Genomic DNA, 21,607 nt, shown 5'->3' with positions numbered 1-21,607 from the left:
GTGAACCGCAGATACAAATAGGTCACCCAACATTTTGGCCAGTGACGCCACCGGGCAGCATGTGCATTATCTGTGTGTATTACGAGCACTTCCGAACTTGGAAACAATATTCATATCACACATCAGAATCCATGCATTGCCAGTGTGCTTTCAGACTATCGCAGTCACAGGTGCGAGGTTTTGAGTACCGAGGGATTCTTAATTTGGTTCAAGAGGATTCAAGAGGCCATCGTACACGTGTGAGATGTTTACGAAAATTTTACAAAGAAGATGGTGGTGACTCGCAGCAATTTTATTACAGTTATACATCATAAACTTAGTTTTTAATCAGTTTAATTTCGTTACTGGAATTCAACGAGATTGCAAGAAGAAGAACCACTCCTTTCACATCTTCAGACACACAGGGCTGCCGATGCAATTTTTCCTTGGCTCAGGGTCACAATCTTGGATGGGTCACTACTGACGCAAGACACTCGAATGGATCACTCTTCCCCGTAAGATGGTACTCATTTTGCTGACCTTATAAGGAGGACAGGCTGAGTCAACCAACCTGGTGTTGATTAACAGCACGACAGGAGCTCAAACTCAGGACCCAAAGAACTTAAGCCAGCCACCTTAACCATTAAGCCAAGACCAGAATGATTGTGACACTGCAACAATTATACAACTTTTCTTGGCAAGAATGTAACCTTTTGAAGCTGTGATTTGGGATGTGTGCAATTCTGTTAAAATAAATAAATAAATAAATAAATAAATAGGACATTTTGCTGGGTGAATCACCCAGCACCCCCATTGTATGCAGTTATCCAATCTCCATGATATTAAATAATTGGCCATTATTATTTTTGGCATTACAAAAACAGGACGGAAGAACAAAAATTACCCCCGTGTGGGGGTGACGGTCATCTCTATAATACCACAAGTTCTCAATGTTCAGTTATGACCGAAGACTACTGCACAGTTCTACTGCGCAGCTGGAACTGCACAGTTTGGTTAAAGATGGCTCGGCATTTTGGCGCGCGCGCACAAAATTATATTTTGAAAATAAATGCCGACGTTTACATTTCGGGTTTTGAAACTTTTGCACCTTCGGCGGAAAATGTATAAATATAAAAGGCTAAAAAATGTTTTATATTTATATTTCATTTCTCCTTCCTTCCTTCTTTGCGAATCGCATTGGCGTTTTTGGCCATCTTCCAGATCACGTGACGATCAAACGGGAAGGAAATTCAAAAATCTGTCCGGTGAGATACAAGATAATATTTTTTACTATCATAATCAATAAACAGTTGCCGAATATCTTGTAGAATGGCAGACTCGATAGGTTTTGAAAATGGCGATATTTATAACTTACGTGACCTCGTGACCTTGACCCTGACCTTGAACCCGGACAAAAGTTATATTGTTGTGCAACACTCATCGACCTCTACCTACACACTAAGTTTCATCAATATCGGAAAGAAAAATTGTTGACGGACGCACGGACGGACATTTGGTCCGGCCTTATTAGGTCATCTCGGTGGAGATGACTTAAAAAGTCGGCTGAGCAATAATTGTTCCAATGAGATCGAGTGCCACGACCGCTGAAATTGTCTAGTGCTAAATGTCTAGCACCCATATCTAAGGGATCAATTATCTATCGGGTGTGTAATACTGGCCGAGATGTATAAAAGACCTACAGGCAGAGATGTACAATTGGTTGCTGGAGGTTTATTTCGACTTCATGAAACAAACTACAGTTTCATTTCGAAATTACAACCTCATGACCAAAGGGGTAAAAAGCATCTCAAACTGCAAAGCCAGTCAATGTCTGCTTTGTATTTGAGCTAAATGTGACAAAAACAATAATAAATAAATTAAAAAAGTGTTATGACACACACACACCTTCTGTTGCGTGTGTGGACAGGCTAATTGGAATGTTTCCTGCCTTATCCTCAGATAATGGTGGTTTTTGTTTTCATATTTTTAATCACCGATTGTTAACAGGTAATTTGCTGTTGGTAAGTATTTTTTTGGAGGGGGTGGGGAGGGAGAGGGTGGGAGAGAATGTACATGTGCCAAAATAATATGATAGATCAGTGGTGTCAAAAACAAACAAACAAAAAAAAAACGTTACACAGCAGCAAGCATCCACATTAGTGGGGCACCTTAGCATAACAATTGTGCATTTTGTAAGGAAAGCACCAAATTTGGCACACTAGTAGATTAACATATTATGAACAGATTTGGATATTGAGCCATCTCAAAATTTTTGATGGCAGTGGAAAATGGCTGCCACAGTCATCAGCGGCTGAATTTGAGATGGCCCAATATCCAAATCTGTTAATAATATGTTAGGGTACTAGTGTGCCAAATTTGGTGCTTTCCTCACAAAATGCACAATTGTTATGCTATATTTAGCTAAGTTGCCCCACTACATGGATAAATGAGGCAACAACTCTTTAGCAGAGACAAAATTCCTGTTCATCCATAGATCATAACAGTGTGGTGATGCAAGGGGTACAGCTAGCGGCTGTTGACGCGCAGAACACCACGTAATAGTTTGAATGACGAAAAAGCCTGCGATTCACGTGGTGGAGGCCACACAGTGCCATTGCTGCCATATGAGTAGGGAAAGCGCAGCACCCAGACACCATCTCTTGGAAGCTCCACCTCAGGTTGTTCTGGCACAAAGGTTGGACATGGTGGAGGCCCTGCTTGTACCTGCACAAAAATAAGACTCGGGTTAGGATTAGCCAGTTTCACAATGCTTTTACAAAGTCACTAGTCCATCTACCATATTTAACATGTTCATTCTACATTATGAAAAAAAAAAATTAAAAAACAAACAAGAAAACATCCAAGACACAGGAGGTAGCAGAAGTCAGGTGAAATGCGATGGAACCTCAAATATGTAAGAAGTAGGAATTGACATTCCTCGTAAAGCTGAGTAGATCGTAGGATAATGGGAAGCACATTACAGGTAGTGAATTCCAAAGCGAGACAGCATGAGGGATAAAACTATCTGCATAGCTTTTCGTTTTGTACTTTGGATCAGCTATTGTACATGGGTGTGCAGAGATGGCAAACCGAGTCTCGAGTCCAAACACTCGTACAGGAGGAACCAAGTTAGAAAGTCCAGCAGAATATTTGCCATGAAAATAGGTGTAGAACAAACTAAGAGTGGAAACTGACCGACGGTGAGAGAGCGGTTTAAGAGTTGAACCCATCTCCGCACCAACCAGGTTAACTGTGTTTATGGAGCCTACCAAGTAAAGATAAGTGGCAGGCTGGTGCTCCAGTCCAAATGTAGCAACAGTACTCTGTGAGGGGACGTATAGTTGTCTTATACAGGTACAAGACAGCATCAGGAGGGAGATACGTGTGTGCTCTATAGACAACCAACTCGCTTGGAAGCAATACCAGACATGTACTTATCCCAACGGAGATTAGAAGAGATGTCCAGACCAAGAAGCCAAAGCTCAGATGATTCTGTGAAGGTTGAAGACCTCACATGCACATAAGGGAAAGAGCAGTTTCTGGAGAAAGACATGGACAACAATTTACTTGTCTTTGCATTGAAGGTTACCAGCCAGTGAAGCCCCCACTTAAACACATTCTCAAAATCATTGTCCAGTGAACCTCCAACCTTATTACGAGTAATATTGAGTGAATCAGCAGATGTACAGGAAAGTGAGTAGTCATCAGCATACATGGCTAGCTGAGACAGAACATTATCAGGAAGATCATTGATATATACGACTGAAGCTTGTGGAGCAGACCCTTGTGCCACACTTTATCAAAGGCATTTGAGATATCCAAAGCAACAAATTGAACTTAATCCTTGAGCTCCAATGCCCGGATGAAATGATCACGAGTAAAGCAGGGATGGCGAAAGCCATACTGGCAGTCAGTGAGAAGTTCATTGTCCTTCAGACGGCTGAGAAGTTGTTCAATGACGAAGCATTCAAGTACCTTACTTATTACAGGAAGCAGGCTGATGCGGCGATAGTTACTTGGCTCGGAATGCTCACCAGCACCCTTGAAAACAGGGACAACAGAAGTATCTTTCCAGGATGAATGAAACACCGAAGCAGACAAGCACAGATTGTATAGCTTGAGAAGAATCGATGACAGGTCAGGACAACACATCTTCAATACAATCACAGGGATTCCATCAGGACTAGTAACGTTTGAAGCATCTAGAGTACGAATAATTCTGGCAACCTTCTTCAGAGTGATAAATGGAACAGGAATATCAGCATCTGTACGAGATGGAAATCAGGAAGAGTGTCCCTGATCATTAAGGGTAGAATTAGAAACAGATATTTGAAGAGAGGTTAGCCTTATCCAGAGGTGAAGTAACAACCTCAGGTCCATGAAAGAGAGGAGGTTTGAAGATTTATTGCGGTTGAGTACACTGTTGACAATCCACCAAAAGTCCCAATGGAATCGGCTCCAGAAACTGCAATTTCTGCTTCGAATCCTCAGGAGCTCTTGTACAGAGGTTACTTGCTTTGTGGAACAGACATTTGGACTCTGAAGACACTTGCATATGGCACTGCTTAAAATAGTGGTTGTGATGAGCAATTGCTGATGCACAAGCCGGAGTGAACCACGGATGGGAATGAACCTTCACTTGATATATACGTGAGGGAATGTAAATGTCCATACCATTGCCGATCACTCAAGAGTAAAGAATCACTTGAAAAATAAAAAAGAAACTCGTATCCAGATCCGGATCTTCACCAAAACCGAATCACTTCGTCTTTGTCGCACACTCAACTTGTCCACCAGGTTCTGTCTGAATCAGTCCAAAACTTTTTGAAATGTGCTGCTCACAGTCAGACAGATAAATAGTGGTGAAAACATAACCACCGTCCACCTTCAGTGCCAGAGGAAAGAAGATTGACTAACCTAGACTCAACCAATGTGACAAAGGCACCGACTACATGGGTGCTCTCGAGCACCAATGGGACAAAATTGTGGGTGCTTTACAGAAAGCCATGTGTATGAAATGAAGCTTGTTGGTCACCATGAGATTTGGGCGAATGAGAATTTCAGATTTTTCTTTGAGCAGTTTTCTGCGACAGAAAAATGGGTTATTGTTACTTGCAATCAGAAATTCGTCAATTTTCATCGGTGGCTTGTTGGACATGAAAGCTGAGCTCCGACCTCAACAGTGATACATTTACTGTTGTCAGTGTATTCTTCCATGTTGTGCAATTTGAAAGTTGTACAATACCGGCTACGTGATAAAGGATTTTGAAACTTGAACGTCATCGGAAAGGAATTTTAACCTGAGATCTGACGATTGCAGGCCTGTGATGCAAAATAGACCAAGCATTCATTTAATTTCCACCTTTGTCGAGCAATATCACAATTACAACTTTTAATGGGGTGGGGGGGGGGGGAGGGAAATGGAAAAAAAAATAGACTGCTTGAGAATTACTTTAGCTTTCACTATATGAGAATATAATTGTTTCTCTACGTAAATATAAAAGTGGAGACATTTACTTATAACCATAGAAAAGCACACCATTGCTGCTGCTGCTGTGACTACAACTACCACGACGACTGTCCCAATTATTCCCACCTTCTTGGATCAGCCGGAGATCATTTTTCGCCCAAATCATTCACCAATTGGCAGGCCGGGCATGACGCTCAACTGAAGGTGGCAGAATTTGGCCAGAGTGCCAGTAATACGGAAAGGACACCATGTGATCTACAACATCCACCAACTAATGCTGCCCGGTTTAACATCTATCCGAGGGATGGCGCACCCATTGATAAATCACTGTGGTGCTCGACACAAGATAACATTTCATAGCTGGGACGAGATTCAAACTCGTGGTCGACCGATATATCGGCTGATATCTGGCATTTTGAGGATATCGGCATTGGCTGATGATGGCGCAGATATGACCAATATTTCAGAAATATATATTTTTTTAAACCCAAAACTCCCCTTATCGTGATGGGAAGCAGCTCAAGCTCCCTCTTGTGTCAATTTGGTATCTGCAGCTCCCTATCAGGTCAGGTGGCAACTGCAGAACATTAGTGAGAGCTTGCTGGCAGCACTGGATATGCGCAACAGGAAAAGGTCAGACTGCACAGTATATTCTGAGCTTTCAAATCAATTTATTTCATTCCCCACGGCAAATCAAGCCGCGTTCGCCACTCCCACTGTTCGTGCTGCGGAACCTCTGCGGATGTCACATCTACAGGCCCACCTTGCAGCCTTTCACACACTCACTTTTGCACCGTGGGACTTTCTCAAACCATTTATGCACATGGGCCGTCTTGTGACATTTCACGCTCTCCCACAATGAGCCTTTCGCACACTCACAAATCACCTCGTGACCATCGCACACGGAACATCTCTCAGAGGCCCTGCAACCAAATCTGCCATTCGTGCCGGGTGCACCTGTGCTAGGTTCATACCACACGTTCGGCAGCACACCATGCCCCACACCGTCCCATGGGAAACGATTAATCTGTAATTGTATATCCATGGTTACCTCGGAACCATATGCAGTGGGATATGTAACATGGATTTTGTGAGTTAACACCGACTCCGTGTCCTTTGATACAAGCATCTGAAACACATCTGGCCATCACTCTGTGCCGGCAGAACTAGTCAGAGATGGGCCGTGGGATGCTGGGAGGTGTATGGGCACAACGAAAGTCGAAACCTCTGCTGAACTGAGTACGTAATATTTTGTGCACCCTTCGACACCATGATTGATTGATAGATAAGGGATCAACGAGTGATAAGAGTGCCTTTGTGCATTAAAAAAAACAACAAATGAAAGCTGTTCAAACTCGGACACTCGGTAGAACAACTTTGCCGTGTAATGCCTGAACCACGAGAACATATCGGGCCCAATACATTTTTGAAATCTGCTATCCAGTACGATATCGTTTTTGGCCCCATCTCTCAATGGTGAAGAATCATTTTTGAAATTAAATAATTCTCGTATCCAGATCCAATCTTCACCAAAATCGAACCAATTCGTCTTTGCCACACACCCAACCTGCCCACTAAGTTTCATACGAATCCGTCCACAACTTTTTGAGATCGTGTCATATTGTTACGAATCTGGAAACCATGCGCACTCAACATTTAGGTCCCAAAGTTAGTTATGTCGATAAGTATGTGTACAGTTAGAATCCATCCCCTTCTGTCTAATGGGAATTACATGTATGTGCGCTGCGAGTTATTTTGTAGTTAGTTTCTTATATTCACCAACAACGGCATCCTCCCTGGCTTCCTTCCACCATCGGCCTTTCTGACGCGCATACGTGCTGAGCGCCTGTCGGTGGAGTTCCATTGGCAACCTACGCATTGGCTGCGCTCCAGGGTCAAGCAAGACGTGTTGTCTTCAGCCAGTGGGCAAAGCGTTAGCGACGTACACCGCGTTCCAGCCAATGTGGAGGCACGTCGCCCGAAGGAGGAATGCCTCTCAGGGTGGACGGGCTGCGAGGATGCTCGCCAAGCCCCCCCCCCCCCCCCGGATGAATCACGGATGGCGAGCGGATCGCCCGAGTCAAACCGGCCAATCCGGAGGAGAGTTGCATTGTAAGGGGGGGTGAAGAAAAGGGCGGGTGTGCGCGAGGAGGTCCTGTTCTTTTGCCCTTGAGCCTGCCCCACTGAGGATCGCCTGCCTGCGAGTCTGTCCCGTGGAGAATCGCTTGCCTGTCTCCTCTGCTGGTACTCACTGTCTCGTCACGTGCCGGAGGAGCGTGCTGGAGTCCGATGGGAACTCGGAGGCCTCATTGCTGCCGAAATCGTGCAATTGGCCCGGCAGGGTTCTGGTACTCTCCGCTCGGGGTACGACTCGGATCCGGCTTGGTAACGGCCCGGATCGCACAGATCCTGCCGAGGGTGAATTTCCCCGGTAGTTTGACAACGTGGGTAATTAGCTATATTGAAATTGGCAATTGAGCCTACCCCACGTGGTCGACCTATTGGCGATCTTCGGTCCGATAAGAGACCCGTGACCTTTCGGATTTTATCTGAAAGGTACGACCTAAATTCCGGGTGTTCGGTGGAGCAGACTTTACTGCTCCCCCTAGCGGTCGTGCTCACCACCGAGACCCGGCACCACAACAATATATCGGTTTGGCACTATCTGCTCAATGGTGAAGAATCACTTAAGAAATTAGATCCAGATCCAGATCTTCACCAAAATTGAATCAATTCATCCTTGTCACACGCCCAACATGTCCACCAAGTTTCATCTGGATCCGTCCACAACTTTTTGAGATATCCTACACACAGACAGATAAACAGACAGACAGACAGACAGAAAGGGGTGAAAACATAACCTCCATCTTCAGTGGCGGAGGTATTGAAGCTGAAACGAGAAGCAATTGAGCAATGGGAGCAGTGAACATTTGCCGAGCGCTTGGACTGATGGAATCCACCTTGGAATGAGTTGTGAAAATGCCGATAAAATCAAAGCGAATGCTCCAAGTGTTTCGCCTTTACTGCAAATAAAGTGTCACATTAACTGCAACATCAGATGTTGACGACCCTGCACCTTCCTTCCCTCCAACTCGACACAATTACCCCTCCACCTCCATCACCGCAAGTAACGCCATTTAAAATAGATTGGTGAAGTTTCATTATATTTAAATGCGCGCGTCCGCGTGTGTGTCTGTCTCGGCGCGTCTGTCTCTGTGCGTCTGTCTCTGCGCGTCTTTCATATCCAGCCACATCGTTACACACAACCTCCAAAGATTACATTGTTCCTTCTGGGAAAATTACTTTTGTTAAACATGTGTTCAGATCACACGGTAAATTCTCAGACTGCAACTGTGGTGTAGGGGGCCTGCGGGGGCAGGGCATGATGTGGGGAGCGTGGTGGAGGAGTGTTTTTAGAGTGGTCACGTGCTTGCACGGGATATAGGAGTGCGCGCCGCCTGAGGCGTTGTCGTAGTTGCTGTAGCCGTTGTGGCCTGTGGAGCCTGGAGGTCGTGTGGCTTGTAGAGTGCATCGAGTACGCAATAAAGTGGAGCTACGGGCAACGTACGCTCACGCTCTCGCTCGTGGCAATAAAGCAGGGTTGTACTGTTCCCCCACTCGCGTCTGCCTTGGAGCACCTTTCCCACGACATTACATTTGGTGACGAGGATGGGATTCGAACCCACGCGTGCAAAGCACAATGGGAATGTAATGTCGTGGGAAAGGTGCTCCAAGGCAGACATGAGCGGGGGAACAGTACAACCCTGCTTTATGCCACAAGCGAGAGCGTGAGCGTACGTTGCCCGTAGCTCCACTTTATTGAGTACTCGATGCACTCTCCAAGCCACACGACCTCCAGGCTCCACAGGCCACAACGGCTACAGCAACTACGACAACGCCTCAGGCGGCGCGCACTCCTATATCCCGTGCAAGCACGTGACCACTCTAAAACCACTCCTCCACCACGCTCCCCACATTATGATATGTGTCTGTGTGTGTGTCTGTGTGTGTGTTTCAAATCCAGCCACGTCGTTACACACAACCTCCAAAGATTACATTGTTCCTTATGGGAAAATTACTTTTGTTAAACATGTGTTCAGCTCACACGGTAAATTCTCAGACTGCAACCACCGCATTAAACAAGGAATTACTGGATACCAAGAGTCCCCACCCTATGAGCGATCTTGTTTCAAAAGTGCAACATGTTCTGACGCATACCTTTATTTGGGCGGTGTATAAGCAACTGACATCTCTGTTTCGGCAAAATAAAAATAAAAAATAAAAAAATAAACTGCATTACATGCATCAAGCAAAAACATACCTATACTACTGCTTATAATTAAAAACACCTCACTGCACTGTAAAACGTGGGGACAGAATACATAACAGGACTACCCGGTATATGATGGAGACTTTTTATACCCTCCCCAACCTGGAGGTGGTGCTCCACAATGCACATGTACAAAGATAATTTGCTGTGATGTGCATGAGTAGGCAAGCAAAAGTTAATATTGTGTATTTGTTAATTTAAGTTCAACAATTTTGTGCAATTCTCAGTTTTATTGTTAAATTGGTTAATCAGATGCATATAAATCGGCGTTACATCAGTCATCATCCCCCCCGCTCTCCAAATATCGATATTGGCAGTGTTCAGTGTGTTCCTGAAAACAAGTTAATCACCAAATTGATGTGACACTTTTTACAAGGTATTGAGGAATGGCAAAAAAGCTAGTTTTGACCCATTTTGATTCCACGATGATCGATTTAAGACTCAGATAAGGGGTTTGCTCAAACAAAGTCGAGAATGACCACAGCAATGGTTTGAGCAGTTTAATGAAAATGACACCTTTGGTTTTGGAGAAGAAATTAAAATGTTGTTAAGACAGAAAATGCACCACGTACCACCTCATTTAACATGTTACATTAGTTCTTCATGCCTGTTTGTACTTTATGATATCACCAAAAACAGCAATTTTCCTATTTTGAATGATTTTCAGTTTTGTTTGACTGCCAGACAGGCAAACAGAGCAAAAATATTATCACTCCCCTCTGCGCATGTGCAATCGGGACAAATTCAGACGAAGTACAGGTGACCCTCGTATAACACGCGTTCTGATAATAGTCCATGAACCAGACCCCAAAATTTCATCATCACGTGTGTTTGACTCAGTTGAGATTTTTTTTTCATGGTCTGAAGAGAGGAAAGAGGCTGCCGCCTGCCTGTCTGTCAGAAGGATGAGGGATGTCATGGTAGAGGGTGGAATCTTCAGCAAAGAGATTGAGGATTCTCCAGAGATTCAGAGAGATCATTGATGAAGATCGGTTATAGTACTGGGCCCAGAACACTGCCTTGGGGAACTCCGGCCATGACAGGGAGAGGAGATGAACGGATGAGAGGTCTTATTGGAAAGCTGAAGCAAGAGCATGTCCATATTGAAGGAACATATTTCCACAATCTAAAAATTGCCAACCTCACCATTCTTCAGACTGATTTTTGCTGGAGTGGTTTGCAGAAAACAAGACACCACATATCTTCCACAACCATTCCAATCACCACCCCCCAGCCGCTCCCCATGGATATCAATGTGATGACGCATCGATGGGATGCCTGGGAGCAGTGCAGACAGAGTCCATTTACAATTAGACCTCACTTTGGAATAAGTACTCCTAGTATTCATCGATAAATCGTTGGACTGTCCTGTGGTGTCTGTGAAATCCATGTCACAATGTGTTGCAGGTGTCATTCAGGACAAAGGTCGTCTAACACTCGCAAAATGCCATTTCATTTTACAGGGCTTCAAGTGTGCATTTGTAATCTACATGTGCATGCCGTGACAAATATGACTACTCAAACGGCATTACACCACATGACCAAAATGTATTTCATTTCCAGCTTTCCAATAAGATCATACCATAAACTAGTCATCTACATCAGCCCACGAGATCTTTCTGCTTTCCATAAATCCCCATCCCCTTACCTGTGGTGAAAGGAGCAAGTGCACAGGTGCATCAGGCACAACCACAAACATGCGCATGAGTTGAGCATGCACAGGTTTGGATCCACGACCTTGGGTTGGTGCTACTATGTACAGTGGCATATCAGAAGCAAGAGCACGTCCAGCAAACTCCCTGTAGCCACTTCCTGATGCCACTTTCATGACTTTGTCAGGCGCAGATGACATGAAGCGTCGTCCACGCGGATCTTCATATTCAAATCCAACGTAGGCCCTGAGGCAGCAAAATAATACATGAGCACTTAGGTCTCTGTCTTCTACCACCTCCTTTCTGGTCTTGCACACTATCCTCCCCAGGTTTCTGCAGGATACACACTGTGCATCAGTAACCCACCTCCTTTCTGGTAAAACTCCCAAAATAGACTCACCACTCACCCCCACCCATTCGTTCCTTATTTTTCCGGACCTGCAGAACCAACTTCCCCAGTCTCTTTCCCTTCCCTTCCCAAGTCATTCTTCCTTCTAGTGCTTCACCACCATTTCAGGTTATCCCACATCCCCAACCATGATCTTTTCTTCCTCCAAGCCTTTCTTTAACCCTCCCCAAGCCCATCTCTTTCTGGGATTCCAGTCTTTGCTTCCACTTCTGTGATTGAGAGTTTGCAGCTGCATCCAAATGGTTCACGCCTTGTGACCGACCACCTTATTTAACATGTTACATTAGTTCTTCATGCCTGTTTGTACTTTATGATATCACCAAAAACAGCAATTTTCCTGTTTTGAATGACTTTCAGTTTTGTTTGACTGCCAGACAGGCAAACAGAGCAAAAATATTCTCACTCCCCTCTGCGCATGTGCAATCAGGACAAATTCAGACGAAGTACAGGTGACCCTCGTATAACACGTGCTCTGATAATAGTCCGTGAACCAGACCCCAAAATTTCATCAATTGGTACTACCTGGGGTGGCAAATTCTCACTATGCTTTATTGAAAGTCCAATATCCATACATGAAAAAAAAAAAAAACATTATATTAAAGCAATCCGGGACTCACAGCATAATGGTAGTAATCCCCTCTTAAAGACAGACACCAAAGTCCAAATCTGAGGGACCAAATTTTGGGGTGGGGAAATATAAAGTTGAATAACTTTGCAAGCAATGGTCATATAGTGAAATATGACAACTCAAAATGTTGGTAATCTGATCCTCTATACACTGAGTTAATTATGCAGGTCACCAGAGGTCAAAAGGTCACAAAATTTGACCCCTGCATAAAACACTACAGATATCATACCAATGGGACTTTCTTCATCTAAATGGGTTCACATGGAAGACAAGAAGTACCCAAGTCGATTACAAGTCCAGCAAAGTGGACTTTATTATTATTATTTCAGCTGTGGTACAGAACGGTTTTGAAGCATTTTTTAAAATGGCATTTTTGCCGCTAAAAACATGCAAAATTGTATGAAGTTGGACTGCTTGAATTTAGTTCGAATGTTTTGACAAATAACCACTCCAAATGCGAATGGCCATATCCTTCATGTATTCAGGTGTTGGTTCAGCTAAATTTTGATGTAATCAGGTCAGCAGAGGTCAAATTGAAAAAGTTAACCTCAATCACAGAAAATGTAATTAAAATGTCGCTGAATGAATATTAATGTGGGATACAATCCTACATCGGATGTCAAAAACTAGTTTAGTGTTTGAAACTTCGGTCTTGATGTGTGCGCGCCTCCTCCATAACTCCAAAACCATAACACCCAGCAGCTTGAAGCTTTGCATGCATACGAAGAACTCCACGGAAGTGCAAGAGTGAAAATTGGGTGTTTGGGTTAATGAAGACACCTCTTTTGAAGAGAATTAACAGCCTTATTTAATTATATCCTTCATCAGGCGATGCTCGGCCACCTCACTCTCTGGAGTCTTAAGGCGTTGCCTGGGTAACCTCGCTGCGGTCTGAAGCCGCCACGTTTTTTGGCCTGCTCAACCATGCCTTGACTTGGAACAGGCTGCAACGATTTCTTAACGATGAAGTATTTTTTTCATTTTCCTCACTCATGTTGTCGAACACCTGTTCATCATAGCTCTGAATCGCTGTATGCATCGCTTTTGTAAGTACTGTAGTTTTCAAATTAGGAGCTTGGAGTGATTTCATGCATTATATGACAAGATTTACCACGATGTACTCTTATGGACAAATTAAAGTACATCATCAAAATATTATTTCAGTTTTGAGGATTGGATATTGTCCGGACGAAATAAGTGTCGAAAACTGTTGTGAAATCTGATAATTCAAAGAAATAACGAGTCTTATAACCAAGCTGATATACCTATTTACTTTAAGCAAGCAAGGCCATGTTCCCTCCTTCTCCATACATACACAAGAAAATGTGAAATTTCCAAAGCATTAAACTTATCTTTTTCTACAGTTTGGAGAATTATATAGAGTGAAGAAATGTTTTTTAGGAATGTGCCAAAATTATCAGCTTCATTGAGCTATATGATTTAATGCATTCACTGCAAGACCTCATGCTCTGCCCCGAAAGGGACTGCCTATCCATAGCGTCTGCCAGATCTGTGTCTATATTTTCGGAGGTTTTGCGAGGTGCTCTACAGGGAATAAAAGCAAATCTGATGAAAATGGAGGTTTTTAAAAAACATGTTATAACGTTTGTGCGTACGCCGAACTGATGTACCATGTAATGAGTGCACAGAGGAGCAGGCAAGATGGCAGAATATCTGCAATGTTTATTTCACAGGCAATTGAACTTGGCGATGTCTCCAAGGTTGTTCTGAATTAAGTTGCAACTCATTTGTGGATAAAGTCGTTATTTGAACAAATTCATTTTATTTCACCAACTGCTGTGTGAAGACCAGCTTTAAAGTTAAAGGGATCCAATATGATATGCAGCGACAGCCTGGCCAACCGTTCCTTATCAACCATTTAATTGGAGTGCTTGCATGAGTGTTTAAGCCACTTGCCGAACACCTTAGTCAATAGCCGGACCACACAACATCCTTCTGAGTGAATAGTTCACTCACTGCAGACGCCGCGGTTCGTGCTCCGCCTCCCCGAGTGAGCGAACAGTTCACTCACTGCGGACGCCGCGGTTCGTGCTCCGCATCCCTGAGTGAGGAATCGTTCACTCACTGCGGACACAGCGGTTCGTGCTACGCCACGCTGAGCGAACAGTTCACTCACTGCGGACGCCGCGGTTCGTGCTCCGCATCCCTGAGTGAGGAATCGTTCACTCACTGCGGACACAGCGGTTCGTGCTACGCCACGCTGAGCGAACAGTTCACTCACTGCGGACGCCGCGGTTCGTGCTCCACCTCCCCGAGCGAGCGGCTCGTGCTCCGCCATTCTGAGCAAGTTGTGGAATAACGCCCTGATAATTTTTTGAAAACAAATCGAATAACTTTGTCTTGCTGTTGTGTTTGAAGAATGTAAGCAGTCATGCTATGGCGTTTTGTCTGCGAGCAGAAAATTTGAATGGTCATGACGTTAAATGCCATAATATTTTGCCCAAGTACTGCTAGACGGAAGAGTTTTGAAAAAGCGATTTGTATTCTTCAGTGTTCAAGTATATCACTCAATTGAAATAAAATAATGATTTCAAAGGTTGTATAAATTTTTTTTTCTTCAGAATTTTTGCACAAGGTCATAGTTCATGAACTGGTCATCATTTGCGTTACAGGGTCAAAATATTCAATTTTTCAGTTTTCTCTGTGTTGATAGACATCACCAAGCTACATGCACTTGTGTGAAAAAAATTAGCAAAAACCACTAATTAACGGCGAATGTGGTATTTTTAATTATGAACTTTAATGGATAATGCATTACAAGGAAAACACATTTTCGCGTTAATCTCGAATTCACCCTTTCTGAGTAAATTGGATGTGGATCAGTTATCCTTTGGCCGTTTTGGACAATTCAAGAGCCAAATTAATCCTGAGAATCTGCTAGATACATAACTATGTAAAGATATTTACTAGATCTCTTTTAGGAGTTTGTACATATTGGTCAGGGTTTGCTGAATAATAACGAGTTGAATAATCAATTTTGCATCATGCAACAGCAAGTCCCAAGTGTTACTCACCTAAAAAAAATAACAAAATAGATTAGATTAAAGCTTATTGATTGAAATAAATTCAGTTTATTCCAAATTTGACTCACCACATCCGCCTGTTTACTCCACCCCGACTTGTATCACTTATTTGCCTGTTACACAAAAACTATTGCATATTTTTTATTACTGTTTTTTCCACATTAAACTAGACAAAATTACCTTTCTTCTCATACTAAGATATCTAGATATCTGTGGTTTTTCTGGTCTGTAGTCAAAGTGGAAAGTGGATGTTTTGAAAAACATGTAACAACTCCACCTTTTTAGGGTGACCAGTTCATGAACTATGACCAAAACTGTTTAAGAGGAGATAGCGTGGCAGATGGATGGACAGAGACGAATGGAGCTGATGACAATATCCTCCAGTTTTTTTTCAAGAAGCGTGGTGATAATGATGAAAATTTTGAAGAAATGAGGTGTTGGAGGCTGTGGTGACAGCGTGGGAAAAATGGATCCATGAACCAATCAGCTGATTGCAATGGCACCAATGTTTTGCATGCTGCTAGCTCCCCCACAGGCTTTGACTGTCTGCAAAAACAAAATCTATAGATGTTGTGACAATTCATCCCTTATATTACTTTATTTGGCAACATTTATTACGCCAAGCACATGAAGCGAAAACCGGGGTGAAACAATTGGTTAATGTCCATCCATCTGTCTGTCAATGCCTATTTATGATCGAGAAACAATTTATTTCAATTAAATGTTATATTTTGAACACAAATCGGAAAACAAACCTGCTGTTTAACAACCTGTCTAGCAGTCAAACAAAATTGAAAATCATTCAAAACAGGAAATGTACTGTTTTTTAAGCACCACATAAAAGGACACAAACAACAGGCACAAATAACTAATGTAACGTGTTACATCGGGTGGTGTAATAGACGCTGTATAAAACGCAAGTAAAACCCGGAATAAAGTCATTTATACGACTTTTAAAACCTTTATTTTATTGAAATTGAATTATAGCGAACGTAGTGAGCTTCATACTTAAAGCATGCACATGAGAGAATAGGAAACAACAACAACAACACAATACCCTGGCAATTTGGAATCCGTGTCGTTGGCTATGACCCTTTTGCTTCCGGTTTTTGTCATGGGGAATGATTAATGCCGGGAGATAAAGGCATCGTCGGAGACATGAAAGACCCAAATATCAGACATTATGTATATTTCCTCTACTGATTTTAATAAAGATATCTCCCGCATCATCAAAAAATAATTTTTAATCGTGATTTACATTATTTGATTTCTGATCCCGAATTCAGGCTGAAGTAACTGGAAATTGCAGCATCGAATGTAAGAAGAATTCTACGTTCGCTTCTAGGCTTTGCCTATTCCATGTTATATTTGAACACTGCAGAACACAAATTACCTTCGTTGCACTTCCAAGAACCTTCAGTTTAGCAGTATTTGGACATGCTAAATAGGGTGGTGTATAAGGTTGGTTTATGAGACTGCTTCAGTAGCCCTAAATTTCTGGAATTAAAAAAAAAAGAAAAGAAAAAAAAGCATCTTTAAAAATCATTCTTTTACTTAAATTAAAGTGGAGGTACCCCCCCCCCCCCCGCTTTACGAACATTTGAATTGTAAAGGTTCGCGACAACAAATGGTTTCATTTAGGGCTATTCATAACTTAACGGTTTTCATTCATGACAATGAAGAAGCCGTCCCCCCAACACAGCATCTGGTGATTGCGTGACAGCAATATGTTTTTCCTACCGATTAACTATTCAATGGGGAGATTAACTTTTCAGAAGGCTTGCAAATAATTAATTTTTATTATGAAAGGGTTAAAAATAACCATCAACACCACTTCCAACACCTTCTCAAACATGGAAACTTGGACTCAAGATTGTTTTGTTCAGTGTTACAACTAAATTAACTTTATTATTATTAGGTAAAGAGTAATATTATGTCACTTGCAACTAAAACCATTGCTATACCAAGCATATGGCTTCGCTTATAGACCGAACAATTAGAGTTAGGAAATTAAGTGTAATTTCCCATAAGAAATAAGGGAAAACGAGCTCCCACATAATGAAGGGGTACAAAGATATTTATTTCCTACGTTAAGCAGGACATACCTGTATAAACTTGAATTGACCACTGTGCGGGGTAACGTGTCCAATGAACTCTCAAATTGGAAGAGTAAAGCAAGACAACGGCGTAAACACATCTGGAAGAGTGCCATTAGTAACTCAATGATAAGCTATTCAATGGGCAGAGCGTGCACAAGCTGACCTAGAGCTCTCGCCGCGCCTCCATTGGCGGTTTGAAAAACCACGCCAGTTGTCGCCATCCAAACGTTCAGTTCCATTCACCTGCACAACTGGCCAGCTGTCAGCCTCAGTGAGTGATGCTGTTGTATGACAAACAAAAACTGTCGATGTAAAATCGACTCTCATCATTTGACCAAATTACATCAGACTAATTAATGTGAAAATGAAGACATCATTGGAAATTGTAATGGCCACATTTTACAAGGTAGATAAAGGCTCAGTTAACCACAACAAGAAGTATTGTTATGTTCATGCGGGTGGGGGAAGGAGTGCAGGCAAAGGGAAAGGAGATCAGTTAGGCCAAACAAAAAAGGAGTTTGTTTCCGGTTTCCGACCGACCCATTGCTTTTATATGCGACCCTACGATTTTTTGTTGACAATTTGGACTCTGGCGCGTTTGACTCGGGCGCCGCCATTTTGAATCCCGCGTGTTACGTCAGTGAGAGTTTCAAAATGGCGGCGCCCGAGTTAAACGCGCACGAGGACCGCTTTGTGGATTGGTCTTTTCACGGTTAGTTTCACCTATTGTGGTGGTGATGGTGATGATGGTGACAGTGATGGTGGTGATTTTGTGGTGGGTGGTGTGGTGTGGTGGTGGTAGTGGTGGTGCAATGGACTTGCGAAAATGCACCAGACTTGCTGTTAAACTTAAAAAAAAAAAAAAAAAAAAAATATATATATATATATATATATATATATATACACTAATAAAGAATACATATTTTCAGCATGCCTGCACTGTTAAATATGTAGAGAAATTTAAGACACAATAAAGTGCATTTTAGCAAGTCGAGTGCACCACCACCACCACCACCACACCACTACCACCAAGGAAAATAAACATTTTAAATCGAGTTATATGAATGTATTCATGGCAAAAAAAAAGTCAAAAAAAAAATTCTCTTCCTACCGACCCAATTTTTTTGGCCATGCAATAGGAAACAAATGTTTTTTTTTTTGGCCTTATTAGAATTAAGGTAATGGTATCGACCTCCCCCCCCCCCATTTACATTTGCAATAAGAATATAGTATATAGTATTTCTACCCCTGGTAGTGGTGTGCAACACCAGAAGGCAGTGTTGTATAACCAGTCATATTGATGGACGGAAGGTTGGCCTTTGTTCTCCCATCTTCTCCCTTTGGTCTTCCACATCTAACTGGGTAGGGATCAGGCGATACAGGGGAATTTCACAATTCAGGGCACAGAGAGCCTTTCCACATCCTCTTCCCACCCTGAAGGCAAGAGAGAGAAGCTCCGCACTCCCATATAGTCGTCACCGATCGACAAGTCGAAATGCCATTGGGTGCATGGCTTGGCGTTGGCACCACTGATTAGGTCAGCGATGGTGCAGCATGATTGGGCTTAGGGGGAGTTGCCAGGACGAGGGGGAGTTGATTGGGCGGTGATCGTTGGGAGGAATTGGACAGCACAGCCTCAGGTGTGGGTGGCAAGGGGGGAAAGGGGGTGATGAGATCAAGAAGAAGAAGCAGGGAAGGACTCGGAGAGACGGTGCATTGTGACGCTCTTGGAGAGGCTATGCACTTTAGCATCAAAGCACGTCGTCCTGTCCTGCAAGATGTTCTTGCGAGCATCTCTGCCTGCTGCTTCTGTATCTCGTGAATGATCGTACAGCTGTGGGCCCCATAGGGAATTAGTTTGTTTCTGTTTGCCAAGTATCGTGTTTGTTCATCATCGTGACTATTTATTTGTTTTCTTCGTGCGGGATTCTGTTGATGTGGTTTTCTTCATGCGGAACAGCCCTCTCTTAACTTTTTTAATTTTGAAAGAACACCGGTTTTCCTGGTTCTGCATCTGGCCATGTTGAATAAACCGTATTGTTTCATCGATTTTCCCTGGGGGTTCAATCAAGTAAACTCCAATTCGGATCACAAGTGTTTTTGGACAAGCTCATAAAACGCAGAACATCCACGACCGCTCGGGGTTCCCCATATTAAATTTCGCTTTCAGCCGGTCATTTGTGAGGCGATCGACCACGGAGTTTCTGGCCTCGCATCCTGCTGCGGTGATTAGCATTTGTCGTGTGGGAATAAAAACACAACAGTATCACATTAATTGAAAGAATAAAAGATTATCAAAGAGAAGAAGCAACAACAAAAATAAATAAAAGCCTACCATCATCTACTCTGCGAGCGCCAGGGAGGGGCACATCCCAAGGCATGAGGTAATGTGAGCCTTGAAGGAATCCAGGCTGCTCAACCAGGCCAGTAGTGGATATGTACGTCTTGGCAGGGCCAAGCCGAATTAGTGACCAAGAAGAAAAGGTCGGTAGAACACCAGGACGACATCCCAAATGCAGCATTCCTTGTAAGGGTCTCATTTTACTTGCAGCTCCATCATGGCTCACATTTTCATTCTCAACTTCACCGCCTCCTTCTATTTTGGAAGGTCTTTGCTCAGTAACCTGTGATTGGTCTGTTACAACTGCAGCACCATCAAACACTTCTGATTGACCCCCACAACCTTGCGCCTCAGATAAGTCTCCTCCCGTGCCATGGATGTTTTCAAGCGATACCATGGGACTACCCGTTGCCTGCCCGAGGCTGAAGACCAAGCTAAGAGCAGCTGCACCATCCTGTGTGGGAGGCCCCTGAACTCGTTCACTCACAACAGAATCGAGATTGTGGGGGCGGCCTACCAGGCTAGTAGCTGGGGGTGTTCCTGTGTCGCCACTGTGTTGGAACACGGGGAAGGCAAAATGCTCGAGATTTTTGCAACACTTCTCTTCCAGCATCTGCATAAAAAGTCAAAAAAAAAAAAAAATTATTATTATTTTAGTCTTAAAATAGGTTTTCAGCTTGTACCATTTACAAACAACTTTATTAACCAATCCATAACCATTGCTGCTCATTTGCCATAAAAATATCATGCATGTTTCAAAGACCATAACAGTACCAAAAAAGATTTTAAACTCCATTAGAGGGCTGAGAGTGTGTTCCCAAACTGTTCCCGATTTCTGAACTCTCAGTCCGATGCACCTCAATAATGCTGATGAAAATGCTATTTTGGTTCAGTCATACCTTGATTAACGCCGCTTTGTAATAATGTTGTCTCTTTCTCCTGTCGATGTTTTTTTTTTTTTTTTGAAACAAACAAACAAACAAAACATTAAAATCTGTCAAGCAGTTCAAAAGTCACATGAGAGAACGGGCAACAAACAGTGTCGGCTTTTCTCTGAGCTGCACGCTTGGCCAATGAGACCGAGCTGTGCTGATCAACGCTCAACCAATCAGCACCTTGCTCTGACAGTTTTGAACACTCTCCTCACGCTCGTGTTTACAGCACCGTGGTAACTCCATTTCTCCTTATTTGTGCACAATTTTGTGAACCCAATTGACCCGTAATGTCTGGAAAAAGGATTGCAGGTGATAGCTTTGGTAATGCACCAACATAATTACCCACCACTGTCTTGCGCTGTTCTGACTGATGCATTGGTAAGTATAGTAACGTAACGACGTGTATTTTTTGACGTCATCATTAAAAATTATTTAAAACATTTGTCATGTGAACACAACCATTATTTTTGCTACTGGAGACACTCCCTCCCTTTGGCTGCAAGCTGGGTTGGGGGTTGTGAGGAGGATATATTTTGTGCCTTGGCCAATAATCCCTCTTGTCTGCAGCAGGGGCCAGTAAACCACTTTTGCTGTGTGGAAAAAAATTGTGCAGGCAAAAATAGCAAGTCGTCCCCACCCCACCCCCTCTCGGCAAGAAGGTGGGGGGGAGGGAACTTCCTTTTTTTCTTTATTCGCGCTCAGTTTCCAGGAATGCTTTCC

At 43.1% G+C, this 21,607-nt stretch overlaps 1 protein-coding gene across 3 annotated transcripts in view; it reads right to left on the bottom strand.

Annotated features, from left to right (window-relative positions):
* Window positions 1-271: 271 nt before the first annotated feature.
* Window positions 272-21,607, bottom strand: part of SMG8 (SMG8 nonsense mediated mRNA decay factor) — a 55,245-nt gene continuing 33,909 nt past the window's right edge. The window contains exons 8-11 of one of the 3 annotated variants that reach the window (XM_085879436.1): window positions 19,947-20,565; window positions 17,775-17,892; window positions 11,428-11,677; window positions 272-2,703 (exon numbers count right to left, since the gene is read on the bottom strand). In XM_085879436.1, coding sequence (XP_085735562.1) covers window positions 2,506-2,703; window positions 11,428-11,677; window positions 17,775-17,892; window positions 19,947-20,565 — 1,185 coding nt within the window. In that variant the 3' untranslated portion in view covers window positions 272-2,505. Of the gene's footprint in view, window positions 2,704-11,427; window positions 11,678-17,617; window positions 17,893-18,857; window positions 18,970-19,946; window positions 20,566-21,607 lie in introns of those variants that run through there. The other 2 variants (XR_015057693.1, XR_015057692.1) reach the window with 2 other exon arrangements.

This window comes from Eptatretus burgeri, chromosome 4 (assembly GCF_056783735.1).
Source record: "Eptatretus burgeri isolate ZD-2024b chromosome 4, Ebu_testis_v1, whole genome shotgun sequence".
Taxonomy (NCBI): domain Eukaryota; kingdom Metazoa; phylum Chordata; class Myxini; order Myxiniformes; family Myxinidae; genus Eptatretus; species Eptatretus burgeri.
Note: the sequence above shows the minus strand (reverse complement) of the source record. Positions and strands in the feature narration are given on the sequence as shown.